The sequence below is a fragment of the Balaenoptera ricei genome, chromosome 19 (assembly GCF_028023285.1).
Source record: "Balaenoptera ricei isolate mBalRic1 chromosome 19, mBalRic1.hap2, whole genome shotgun sequence".
Lineage (NCBI taxonomy): Eukaryota > Metazoa > Chordata > Mammalia > Artiodactyla > Balaenopteridae > Balaenoptera > Balaenoptera ricei.
In genome coordinates this window covers 36,425,326-36,438,225 of record NC_082657.1, presented here as the reverse complement: position 1 = coordinate 36,438,225, position 12,900 = coordinate 36,425,326, and the positions used below count along the sequence as shown (strand labels likewise).

General features: G+C 53.0%; 1 protein-coding gene across 6 annotated transcripts in view; it reads left to right on the top strand.

Moving 5' to 3' along the window:
* Positions 1-12,900, top strand: part of KIFC3 (kinesin family member C3) — a 54,369-nt gene that overhangs the window by 23,744 nt on the left and 17,725 nt on the right. For 3 of the 6 annotated variants that reach the window (XM_059905289.1, XM_059905292.1, XM_059905291.1), the window contains 3 exons: positions 1,066-1,208; positions 4,678-4,816; positions 7,702-7,904. In XM_059905289.1, coding sequence (XP_059761272.1) covers positions 1,066-1,208; positions 4,678-4,816; positions 7,702-7,904 — 485 coding nt within the window. The remainder of the gene's footprint in view (positions 1-1,065; positions 1,209-4,677; positions 4,817-7,701; positions 7,905-12,900) is intronic. The other 3 variants (XM_059905290.1, XM_059905293.1, XM_059905294.1) reach the window with 3 other exon arrangements.

The window sequence follows — 12,900 nt, the reverse complement described above, 5'->3', positions numbered from 1 at the left end:
GCCTCAGCCAGTGTGGACGTCCCTGGGCCCCTCTACCCCCACCCCCCTCTTATTGTTGCCTTGAGAAGGGTAGGCAAGCAGAGGGTGGGTTAGCACATGGGATTGGAATACTGGCTCTGTGTGACCCTGGGCACATTATTAACCCTTCTGGGTCTCCGGTTCCTACCTCTCAGGGTTGTTGTGAGGAGCTGATGGCCTGCATTGCTGGCTACCTTCAGTGTGAGCACTTTACATGTGTCGCCCTGTTTAATCCTCATCACAGGACTGAGCTTGGTTCCTTATGCCCATTGTATTGACGAGGAAACTGAGGATCAAGAAGGGCAATAAGGCCTGGAAAGCACTTGGCCCAGTGCTGGCATTCAGGATGTGATTGCCCCCCAGGGTGGGAGCTCTGCAGCTTGCCCTGTGAGGCAAATCCCCTCTCCCGTCCCGTCTGGTCCCACAGGCTGTGGTGGTGGGTCAAGGGAGGGGTGAATGGGGTGTCGCTGCTGCAGCCGTCTCCCCCCATCTGGTGAGGGAGGCAGTGTGTCAGAGGCTTGAGAGGATGTGCTTTAACTGGTCCTGAGTGTGTTTTTGGAGGCTACAGGGACCATGCCACCCAGCGTGGGGTTGGTCTTTATGAAGGCAGGGGAGAAATTGCCACCTAGAGGCAGCCTCGGTAATGAGGCCGCGGCCCCAGGGTGCACCTCCTGTGAAGATTAGCGCAGCCAGGGTGGCATCGGCTTCCTTCTGCTGCTGTCTGTAGAGGGTGTTCGTGGGCAGGTGCCAGCCCTAACGCCACCGTGGAGGGAGGGGAGCCCGCCACCTCCCGCGGGGTCTTGGGCGACTTCCTGCAGAGGATCCCAGGGCGGCTTGTGATTAGGAAGGAGCGCAGCCCCCGCTGAGTGCCAGGCTTTCCCTCTGTGTAGGGCAGGCATGTGAGGGCGTGTGAGTCCCTCCTGGCAGCACCTGGGCTGCCTGGAGTGTGTGAAAGGGGAGCTCAGCCACGGCCCTGGCCAGTGGTCCCCGGCCAGCAGTCTCCGGCCAGCGTCAAGCATCTCACCTGTCTCCTCTGTCCTGGGACAGGGCGTGGAAGAGACAGCCCAGCTGGCGGCGACGAGGACTCCAGCACCCGAAGTGCAGCTCGCCCGGCCCTGGCTCAGTGCCGAGCCCTCAGCGTGGACTGGGCGAGCCCCGGGAGCCCTCACAGGCTCTACCTGACCCTGCAGGTGAGCCCTGGGGCGGTCAGAAATGCCAGGGCTCGAGCTGGGCCAGTGTGCCGTGGCCCTCTGAGCTCCAGCAGCTTCCTTCTCCGGGGAGGGAAGCAGGGAGGGAGAGCTGGGGACCTGCCTTCTGCCTCTTGCCAAGCTCCTCATGGCACATCCACCCTGAGCCTGCCTGAATGGGGCAATTTGCTTATTAGGTTAGCTCGGGGGAAATCTCACAGGAGATGACAGCAGCTTTTCAGCCACGCCCCGGCTGAAGTGTTAAAGTGGGAACTGTGGGGCCTTCAGTGAGGAGCTATTAGGAAGATGGGCAGGTTTTTAGGGGAGCTGTTTATTCCCACTGGGGCATATGAGTCCATGGGGCAATACGTATTTACATTTCCTCGTTTAAAGTGAGAACCTAAAGCTAGACAGAGGACTTTGCCAAAACTTGGGTTCTTTTCTCTTGCAGTTATCACTGCAAGTCAGTTATCATGTGACTTTCAAAAGACAAAGTTTACATATATATGTGTAGTATTTGGTTGTAGAATTAATACATCATGATAGCAATAATAATAGCTACTCTTCATTGAACACTGACTTTGTACCGGGCTTTGTGGCATGTATTGTATGTCTCACATCAGTCACACAGTTACTGTTTTATGTGAGTTTTATGGATGAAGTAAGGGAGGCTCAGAGAGGTTAAGTAACTTGCTACTGGTCACACAGCAAGTTGGGATCTGAACATGATGAGCTTTATAACACATGGTGTAAAGAATTCACACGTGGCAGGAATATAATATCTAGAAATTGAATGTCTCCTGTGGTCCTGTATCTTTGAGAAATCCACTATTAAGAGTTTGGTGTTTATTTATCTTTCCTGTACAACCACTTGATTGGATTTATACAATTTTTATTCTTTACTTTTACCTTCTGTTCTGTGACTAGCTCTTTCCCTCAACAGTAAGTCTTGGTTATTTCTTCATGCCTGTCAATATATAGAGAACTACCTCATTCTTTTAAACTGCTGCATAATATTCTACTTCAGGGTTTCTCTAACTGATTCTCTGTATTGTTTCTGATTGCAAAGAGATCCTTAAACAAATACCAATGCATTCATGCAGCTATAGCTTGAGCAATTTCAGGATAACACAGGCTCTGCAATTTTTAAGTGGATGCATTTGTTAACAGATGTTTATGAAGTGCCTACTCTGTTAGGTGCCAGCACACAGCAAAGAAGAGAAATAGACCCAGCAGTCTAGCAGAGAGGCCAGGAGTAATCAAATGATCACAAATGTATGCGCAAACATTGACATAGTGGCCGAGGATGAAGGACCAGAGTTATCTGGGGGTGTTGCCAAGGCCCCTCCCCCCAAGAAAGATTGTGCATGAGAGGGCCACCTTGAAGGGACACATGCAGATGGAGGGCAGGAGGGGCTGTGGGAAATATGTGCCCTTTGTGTTTGTCCTCCCTCGTGTGGCCCCAAGCCGGGTCTGAACATGGACCCCTTGTTTGTTGCTTCAGGGACAATCTTGCGCTTCTGGGTTTTTGTCAGCCCTTCTTATGTGGTTCATCTGAAAATGGAACCGAATGGTCCTTCTTTTATCTATAAGGTCTGCGAGAAAAGCCTGTTGCAGGGACAGTTAAAGAAACTGTTTTTATGTTAAAGAAACCATTTTTTATGACTTGAGCCATTGGTAGTTAAATCAGGAGGTGGTCAGAAACCAGCAGCCTTGAGTTGGGCGGAGGCTCTGTTCTTGCATTTTGATTATGGGGTGTTGGGCTGTGGTTGCCGCTGAGTGCTGGGGTCAGCAGGTCTGCTGAGGATCTAAGAAGCTCCCGCCAGCAACCAGTCTCCACAGTTGTGTCCTGGGCCGTTGAAGCTTCATTCTGTTTATAGGGGCTTCAAGGTGGGCGGCGGATGTGGGGCCCAAGTAGGGATCCAGACACAGTGAGGGGACCCAGAGGGTCCCCTGCCAGCTTCTCAAGCAGTTACAACCTGAGTCGCTCCCTTTCGAGGCTGCAGAAATTCCCAACCCCCCTGGGGGCCTGTCTGCCCATCCTGTGGCTTGGCCAACAGGCCAGAAATAGTGTAACCTTTGCTCTGGGCGGCAAATGGAAACTTCCAGCTGCCCCCGTTGCCGCCACCAATGACAGAGCTGCTCGTGCTGGTGTGGCAGTTGGTCACAGGGTGGGGACAAAATTAAGTCGTGGGAATTTTCCTAAATACGAGAGACTGCTCACCACCCTCCCTTCTCAAGTAGAAAGTGGAGTTGCTGTTTTAAGAATGAGGAAATGAAACTCCAGGGAAGGTAAGTAACTTGCCCACAGTCACACAGCTCACCTGAGCCAGGCTTCACACCCAGGCCTTTCCGGACCCAGGCTCTGAACATTTTTTAAACATAACATTTGTCTTTTTGTTTTGAATAAGGTGGGCACAAAGACATACACAAAAGTGTCTGTAATCTGCCTTGCCAGATAACTTCTGTTATCAAAGATAACAAAACAGAACACCATAGATGCTTACAAGGTTAAAAATGCAAATGCCAAAAAGATTCAAAATGAAATGTAAAGGCTTTCTTTTCTTCCCACTCTCTCTCTCGGTTAAGTTTCTTTTGATCTCCCCCAAAGTTTAAATGATGCATATTTCTCCTCTTAGCCCCTGCACCATCACCCCGCCTCTCAGAGAAAACCAGTGTATATTTCCCCAGATTTTTATTTTGGAGGCCTCTTTTATTTCCATTATCCTTAAATGGAATCGCACTTTACATGTGGTTCTGCTGCTTGCCTTGGACGTCTTTCTGTGTGAGTTGCAGGTGGTTTTCTCTGCATGAAAGACTCTTTCTGCCTCTCCCCTCCATCTCCCCACCAGTTCACTTGCCTGTTCTACCTCAGCCTTCTTTGCCTTGGCTCCTCCTTGACCTAGAGACAGGGTCCTGCGGTCCTGGATAGCCATGCCGGGGGGTGGGCCATGGCCTTCCCCTGCTCATATGGACCCGTGTGCCCCCTCCTTGGCAGTCCCAGGCTGGTGCCGTCTGAAGGTGAGGGCAGCTGACATCATGGTGGGGGGGGGGGGGCGGCGGGCATCGCCCTGAGACTGCCGTGTGCCTGGTGGGGCTGGACAAGCCTGTGAATGTTGGGCCAGTGCACCTGAGCGATCAAACCACTGCAGTGGTGACTCGGGGCTCACAGGTCAGCCGAGTGAGCTTCACCTGAGGGTTCCTAAGTGCCCAGGAGACTTGTTTGCTGGTACAGAGGGCTGGCTGCTGATGGGGGCCAGGAGAACGCACTGTCCCCTCTCGCTGTGAGATCTGGGCATGCTTTCTTCCAGACTCCGGGCCTCGTAGTCCCCACCCACACTGTGAGGGATGGGCTGGCCGGGTCTGAGGTCCTCACCAGCTCCGGGAGCGCACCGTCCTCAGGCTCGAGGGGGGTCCCCTCCCCGCTGCAGTCCCCCCGCTTCACGTGAGGATTCTGGTTGTGTCTTGGCAGCAGGCCCTGCGGGACAAGGGGTGCGAGAGCAAGAGTCAGGGGGCGAAAGAAGAGAAACTCCTGAAGAGGCAGGCGCCGGCCCCCAGGCGGGGCCGGGAGGCCCAAGAAGCTGGTGGCACCATGAATGTAGAGAAAACAGGTAAAGGAAGTCTGCCCGCTGACCCGGCACAGCCCGGGCTAAAGCCGGTGTCGGAGGGGAGGCTCTTGTCCCAGACACCGTCCTCCTCCCCTGGAGGTGGCCACCTGGACGTGGAACTCAGAGACTGCAGCCTGCCCATCCCCACTCCAGGGGCACCCTCCTCCCGGTGCCGCTGCGCGCCACCGGTGATAAGCAGCTTTGGCCGGCATGGGCTGGGGTTGAATTTCCCCGCTTTTTGTCTTTTCCCCAGCGCCTGTCAAAAGCAGGGTGAAGGTAGCAGCCTCAAAGACGCCACCTCCTGCAGAGAGAGGCCTGACCCCCTCTTTTTGTCTCCGTGGGTCCATCAGGGACTCAGAGGTCCCTAGGACAGGGCTTCGCTCTGCTGCGTTGAGGCTGGGAAAGAGGAGCTGGTGGCTCCACTCTTCTCCGGCAAGGCTGGCAAGGTTCTGGAAGAGGCTGTGTGCCCCCTTTGTGGGGCTCCCCAGCAAGAACCCAGAGCCCAGCCGTTCCTGGGAAAGTGCATCCTCAAGGAGCCCGAGGGGAAGGCCAAGAGCGAGGGGGGAAAGGAGCTGGCCTTTCTCTCGTTTGCCTCTTCCTGTCAGAGGTTGATTTGCGTGTCTGAACTTGCGAGGTGGAAGGAACCACTCCTTTCTCTGAGGTTGATCCAGAGCCGCCTTCACCCGTGGGCCCGGCACTGATTCGGGGGCGGGTGTCGGGGTCTGGCCGGGGTGTGGAAGGGGGGCGCATCATCCCTCCAGTCCGGGGGACTGACTCTTTTCAGCGGGTCCGGGGCTGGGACCCCCGAGCCTGAGTGTCCTTGAGGGGCTGTGTCCAGGCAGGGTCTCGGAGAAAAACACTGTCTTCTGAAAACTCGGACTGACAGCTGACCTACTCTGAGGGTGCAGAGGGCCCTCAGTCCCTGCCCTTAGGTGCCCCTTTGATCTCACCTCTTCCTCCTCTGCTGTTGTCCCTTAGCTTCCTCTAGGTCTTTTCTCGCCCAGCAAGCGCTCTCCGGGCCCCTCTTGGCTCCCTTGACACACGGGCACTGTGCCCCGGTCAGGGTGAACTCCCCTGGCTGTGGGCTCTGAGGGTGAGATGAGCAGTGTCCCGGGCAAGAAGGGCTCTTCCACGTCCTGCTGGGTGACACTCACTCACACCTGCGCATCCCTCGTGGGTTCCAGGCTCTTGCCCAAGGTTGCCTCTGGATAAGGACCACTGTCCCCATTTTACAAAGGAAGCCCCTGAGGGGCCCTCCCACACGTCTCTGAAGTGGCAGAACCAGCTCTTGGACCTGGAGTCAAGAGCACTTCCTGCCACGCCACGGCAGTCTGCAGAGGGCAGAGGGTTGTGCTGGTCACATGCTGCCCATGGCAGCCCCGTGCACAGGCCTGGAAGCACCCGTCTGAGCTCGCTCTCTCTAGAACAGATAGCAGAAGCTTGGCCAACTGTGTGCGACATGCATGCAGTGTCACGTGCAGGCCGCACGGCCAGGGCTCCTGGCCAGCCAGCGATGGCCCCTGTTCCAGCTTCCCAGAGGGCCTTGAGTCGGAGCCGTCCCTCAGGGTTGGGAGGAAGGGAAAAGGCAGTCTGTGTGTGCGTGGCCTGCTCCCTTTAGAGCGAGAGCGGCTTCTCACTGTCTACGTCTCCTGGGCCCAGCGCTGAGATGTCCTGCCCAGCCTGGAATCAGCTCCATCTGCGCTCCCCCGCTCCAGCCCAGTCCAAAAGCCAAGCTGCAGTTTTGGCTTCTGTGCTGTCTCAACTTGCCAGCTCCCTGTGGGTTGAAGCTGGGCTGTGTGACTTCAGGTGCAGGTGGCTTTGTTTCCAGAGTCTGGGATCCCCCCGCCACCGAGTCCTGCCCACACAGTGTGGCGGAGCCCGGACACCCTGGTGCTCTGAGTTAGGGTGGAGGCTCGCGGCCAGCAGATGCCACTCTTCATGCTTCACCCTTGGACACTTGGCCCTGCCTCTCAGGCTTTGGCCAGGACCCAGACTGGGCTGCCTGAAGATCCGTGCCCTTCCAGCCTCTCCTCTGCCCCACTGCCCCGCCTCCTTGCCCGTTCGCCACCTGCAGAGACTGTGGCCATTCTTGGGGCCATCAAAGCAAGCTGTGACAAGCATGCCAGGCCCCATTAGCAGGTCACAGGCCTTGACTGTGTGTCTCTGTCCTTCCATCTGTCTGTCTGTGTCTCTTCTGCTCTCGGTGACAAGACGGTGGAAGGCTGAGGCGCCACCCACCCCTGTGTTTATCCCTTCCTCCTGCCTGTGAGGTCCCTGTGCTCAATCCCGCAGGGGTCCGCCTGGGAGCGCGCCTGGCTGTGTTCCTGCCCACGTGCTGTGTCTGTCCCCGTGTCCCGGTCTGTCTGTCCCTTGCACACGCACACCTCCACTTGCTCCCTCTCCGTGTGCGGGTAACCACTCCCTGCGGAAGGCAGGGGGCAGGCTGAGGAGCCCCCGCCTCTCTTCTGTACTCTGGAGAGGGTTTGGGGTTTAAAGAAATCATGTTCCACCAAGGATAGTGTTTTCTGGGGGAGAGAACAGCTGTTGCTAGAGCTATGTCTTTCTCAGCTGCAAGTCCATGCAGGCTGGCCATGGAGAGGGTATTGCTCATCAGACCTAGAACACAGGCTTTGGGGGAATAATCAGTGGAAGCTGCTTTCCTAAGTCCTGGTCTAGGCAGTTCCATCCCTCAGAAGCTGCCTGCTGAAGCGGCTTCCTCCGAGGCAGGCCCCGGAGGCCCCCGGCTAACCCATGCTGCTGCCCCCAGCCCTTGCCCGGCTCCCTCGTCCCCTCTGCTTGCATCCCCTCCCCTGCCATGACGGGCCCCCTCTCCTCGGCCAGGCTGGGGCCTCTGCTGCCCTGCTGATCGGCGGCTACTTTGCTCATAGGTGGGCGGCTCTTTGGCAGCGGGAGGTGCTCGAGCCTGTCGGGGCCGCCAGGTGCGGCCCCCGTGGTACATAGGATGGTGGAGGCCATGTCCCAGCTGCAGGAGGAGAAAGCCCAGCTACAGGAGGAGCTGGTGGCCCTACGGGAGAGGCTGGCTGTCTGCGACAGTGATCAGCAAGCCACACCCACCCAGCTGCACAATCAGGTACCTGGGGAGGATGGGACGGGCTGAGGCCGCTGCCGACTGTGGAGCAGGTCGGAGGACATCGCCCAGGGCACCCGGAACCCACCAGACCACCAGCATAATGGACAGATGGGGTCTCCTCTCCTGGCTTGGGAGTGCACAAGAGGGCGAGGTGGCGAGAATCAGAGGCCTGGGCCTCCCATCCTGGCCATCCATGTGCCCCATTCCTTGTGGTTACCAGGGGCCAGGACCTACCTCTCCAGAAGTGACAGGCAGCATGTGTAGGCATGAGCGGAGCAGGAAAGCACAGGGACGTTCCCGTCCCGAGGCCAGTGCTGAGTCCACTCCATCTTCCAAGGTGCCCTGGCTTGGGCAGCCCAGGTGGACCAAACTCATTGCAGAGGTCACCCCACGGAAAACTGGCAGGAAATGAGAGGCTGGCGTGTGTGCAAGTGAGAGAAGGGAGCTCTCAAATCTCTGGAAGCCCTAGAAAGTGAAGGTTCTAGGGCTTCTCCTTTGTTGGCTAGCCAGGAGGACGCTGGGGACTCCACAGTCCCTGTGGGCTGACCCCTAGCCTTCCTCCGCATGCCTGGCTGATTCACCCTCCTTCCCATTACCACCCAGGCCCCGAGGCCCCTTTCCTGGGGCTCAGCTCCCCACTCTTAACTGTCCGTGTCTGTCTCTCGTGCCTGTGTCTGACCCTCCCCACTTCCCCAAGATCCCCAGCCCTGCCTCCAAACCATCCCCACGTTGGAGCCCGTGCCTGAGCTCCTGGGCCTGAGCTCTCTCTGGAAAGCCCTGCCTTCGGTTGGGTCAGTTTCTTTCTCTGTGATTGCCCAGCATGTGGACCTTCTACTCGAGGGAACATCACTGAATACCGTGCCTTGTTCTCAGTTCCAGGGGCAGCAGATTATTTTCATGCACTTTTAAAATGCAGCATTTCTCCAGCTTACAAGTGTGTCCTCCAGAACTCTGTCCTGACCACCTGTCCTTGGCTGAGTTGGGTGGGCCTCCTTGGGGCATCCCTAGTGCCCTGTGTCTCCCTCTTGTACAGTGACCCCACTGTTTGCTGCCTCTGGGCCTGTCTGCCCCACTAATGGGAGCTCCTCATGGCAGGTGTGACGCACCAGCTTTGTATCACTGTTGCCTCCTGCGGTGCCCGCCTGTCTTTCTGCCTCAGATGTCTGCTGAGTGCCTGGTATGTATAGGCACCCAGCTGAGCAGTGGGGATGCCCAGGTGGACAGGCACGCCCTGGCCGCGGAGGCTGCAGTCTAGGGGAGGACAGACGTTTGTTACACGCACTTATGAAAGTTGGAAGAGTAACAAGGGCTCTGCAGGCGGGTACACACACAGGGAATGAGGGTTTCTACCACGCGCCTTTGTCGGGGAGATCAGGACCTGTAGGGGAGGTCGGGGGCAGCCTCCCTGAGAAAGCGGCTCTGGAGCTGAGGTCTGGCACAGAGCAGGGGAAGTGCATTCATTCTGAGCTGAGGGAACAGTCAGTGCAAAGGGACCGTGGCAGGGGGAGCAGGATGAGTATCAGGGCGAACCAAGGCTTGTGTAGCTGGAACGTGGCATGAGTTGCTGCCCCATGGGGCTGTGGGGCTGGTCTAGGGCCCTCCCTGCAGGACACATGTCTGACCTGTGGCAAGAGGTCTTCCTTCCCTGACTTTCCTTGGTTTAGTTTGTCCGGGCACTTCACTTTTGAAACAAGTTTTGTTTTTTAAAGAACTTGACTGAGATATAATTCACATACCATAAAACTCACCCCTTTAAAGTGTAGAATTTACGGTCTTAAGTATATTGGTGATGCAGCCATCACCACTATCCAATTTTAGAACATTTTTATCACCCTACAAAGACCTATTGTCACTCCCCATATGCCCCTCCCCCCCAACCCTTGGCAACCACTGCTCTGCTTTTTTTTTTTTTTCGTTTGTATAGATTTATCTTTTCTGAACGTTGCATATAAATTAAATAACAATATATGGTCTTTTGTGACTTTAAACAAATTTTTAAGAAACATTTTTTCCTTTAATTAGCAAAATTGACTTACATTTTAGAGGGGAAGTTGCAGGTCAAGCATCTCAGCCTTTTTGGTGTCCTTGAGTGCCAGCTCTCCAGTTATGCCTGACCCCTCCCCTCCCCCCAACCCCCACGCCTCTGGATGATTTGGAGAATTCAGAATGGTTCCTGGTCTTTGCTCATATTTTATTCCTGAACTTTCTGACTGCCAGGTCTTTTCTGAAAAATGTCTCAGGAGATGTGCCTGAAGCTCCAGGTCTCTGAGCCACTCTTTGGAGAGTCTGACTCTGTAGAGCTGTGGCCAACCACTTGGGCCTAGAGCTGGGTTCAAATCCTGACTTTGGCACTACTCATTAGCTGTGTGACCTTGGACTAGTTAATTACTGCTCTGCAGCTCAGTTTCCTCATCTGTAAAATGGACATAATAACAGTACCTGGTGAGATGACCCAGTATTATTGGTGTCGCCACTGCCACCACCGCCAATCATCGTTACCAGGAATGGTGTTGGATTTGAAATCATGTGAGTAGGGTTCTAGCCCTGGCTGTGCAGCTGTAGCAAGTCACTTCCTCTCTGAGCCTTCATTTACCAGTCTCTACACTGGGTCAAATAGATGTTGCTTCGTGGTTATTGGGCAGCTCAATTATGGGACTGGACAGGAAAATGGATGGTAAACTGTAAAGTGCTGTGCCTTGTGAGGTGTCACTTCTGTGTGCTCTGGTCTCCTGTCAGCCTCACTGTGGTTTGACACAGATTGATCTTTCCGGTCTTCTATACGTTGCTCTGCAGGGGTTCCAATCCTAGGTCCAATCCTAGGGTCACCACTTAGTGGTCAGGTGACCTTGAACAAGTTGCCTAACCATGACTTAATCTCTTGGAACCTCAGTTTTTCTTGCTGTAAAATGGCGATAATAATAGTATGTACCTAACAGGATTGGGGGGTTCAAAGTGATGATCTTATGAAGCCCCCCTGCCCCACTGGCAAAGCTGACTCAGCAACTGGGGCTGCCATTGTCCCTGTTGGAACCTGGACTTGTGAGAGTTTCAGGAGTCTTTTCAGGCCTCCCCTTGGATGTGTCAGATGGAGATGTTTATATTTTCTGGGCGCTCACTGTGTGCCTTGTGGGGAGCACTCGGGTCAAAGGTCCTCAGTCCTGGGGCACCCAGCAGCCCCAGGCCACGTGCTGGTGGCCTTGAGCTCCCCTGTCCTCTGTGGATGTCCCTGGAGCAGTGGCCTTCACGCTTCCAAGGCTCCTACCATCGTTACGCACACCCAGACTGCACCCCTCCTCCTATTGCCCCCACACCTCAACATAGAACCTTACATTGTGAGCAGAAACCACAGGCTGGAAGACTAGATCTAGCCCTCAAATGCGCCTTGTTTGTTTGACCTGCTTTTTTCTTTTTTTTTTTTTTAACCACTTTAAAAATTGTGGTAGAATTCACATAACATAAAATTTACCATCTTAAGCATTTTTAAGTGTATAGTTCAGGGTGTTAATGTATCACATAATTGTACAACCGTCACCACCATCCATCTCCAGAACTCTTTTCATCCTGCAAAACTGAAACTCTGTCCCCATTGAACACTAACTCTTCATCACCTCAGCTGCTAGCAACCACCATTCTACTGTCTCTATGAATTTAGCTATTCTAGGTATTACACATAAGTGGAATCACAGTATTTGTCTTTCTGTGTCTGGCTTATTTCACTTAGCATAATGCTCTCCAAGTTCATTCATGTTGTTGCAAATGGCAGGATTTCCTTTTTTAAGGCAGAGTAACATTCCATTGTATGGCTAGACCGCACTTAGCTTATCCATTCGTCCATAAATGGACACTTGGGTTGCTCCCACATTTTAGCTGTTATGAATAATACTGCTATGAACATGGGTGTGCAGATATCTCTTTGAGACCCTGCTTTCAATAACTTTGGGTATATGCCCAGAAGTGGAATTCTTGGATCATATGGAAGTTCTATTTAAAATTTTTTGAGGAATCTACCACATTGTTTTCTACACTGGGTGCACCATTTTATATTCTCACTAGTAGGGCACAAAGGTTCCAGTTTCTCCATATCCTTACCAATACTTGTTATTTTCTGAGTTGCCTTTTTTGTTTTTTTAAATAATAGCCATCCTAATGGGTTTGGAGTGGTATCTCATTATGGCTTTGATTAGCATTTCCCTAATGATTAGTGATATTGCGCATCTGGGAGTGCTAATTGGCCGTGTGTATATAATCTTTGGAGAAATGTCTGTTCAAGTCCTTTGCCCATTTTGAATTGGGTTCTTATGTTGTTGTTGAGTTGTAGGAGTTCTTTATATATTCGGAATATTAGCCCCTTATCAGATATGTGATTTACAGATAGTTTCTCCCACTCTGTGGGTTGCCTTTACACTCCGTTGACAGTCTTTTGATGCACAAAAATTTTTTTGATGAAGTCCAACTTACCTATTTTTCCTTCTATTGCCTGTACTTTTGACATCAAGAAATCATTGCCAAATCTAATGTCATGAAGCTTTTCCCTTATGTTTTCTTCTAAGAGGTTTATAGTTTTAGCTTATATGTTTCAGTCTTTGATCCATTTTGATCCATTCTTTTGCTTGTGGATATCCAGTTTTCCCAGCACCATTTGTTGAAAAGACTGTCCTTTCCTCATTGAAAATCTTGGCACCACTGTCAAAAATCAATTGACCATATACATGAGGGTTTATAACTGGGCTCTCTCTCCTATTCCGTTGGTCCATATGTCCGTCTTTATGCCAGTACCACACTGTTTTGATTACTGTAGCTTTGTAGTAAGTTTTGATATCAGGAAGTGCGAGTCCTACAACTTTGTTCTTCTTTTTCAAGATTGTTTTGGCTGTTTGGCTTTTGAGATTTCATATGAATTTTAGGATGGATGCTAATATTTCTGCAAAAAATGTCATCGGGATTTAGATAGAGATTGGATTGAATCTGTAGATTGCTTTGGGCAGTATTGACATCT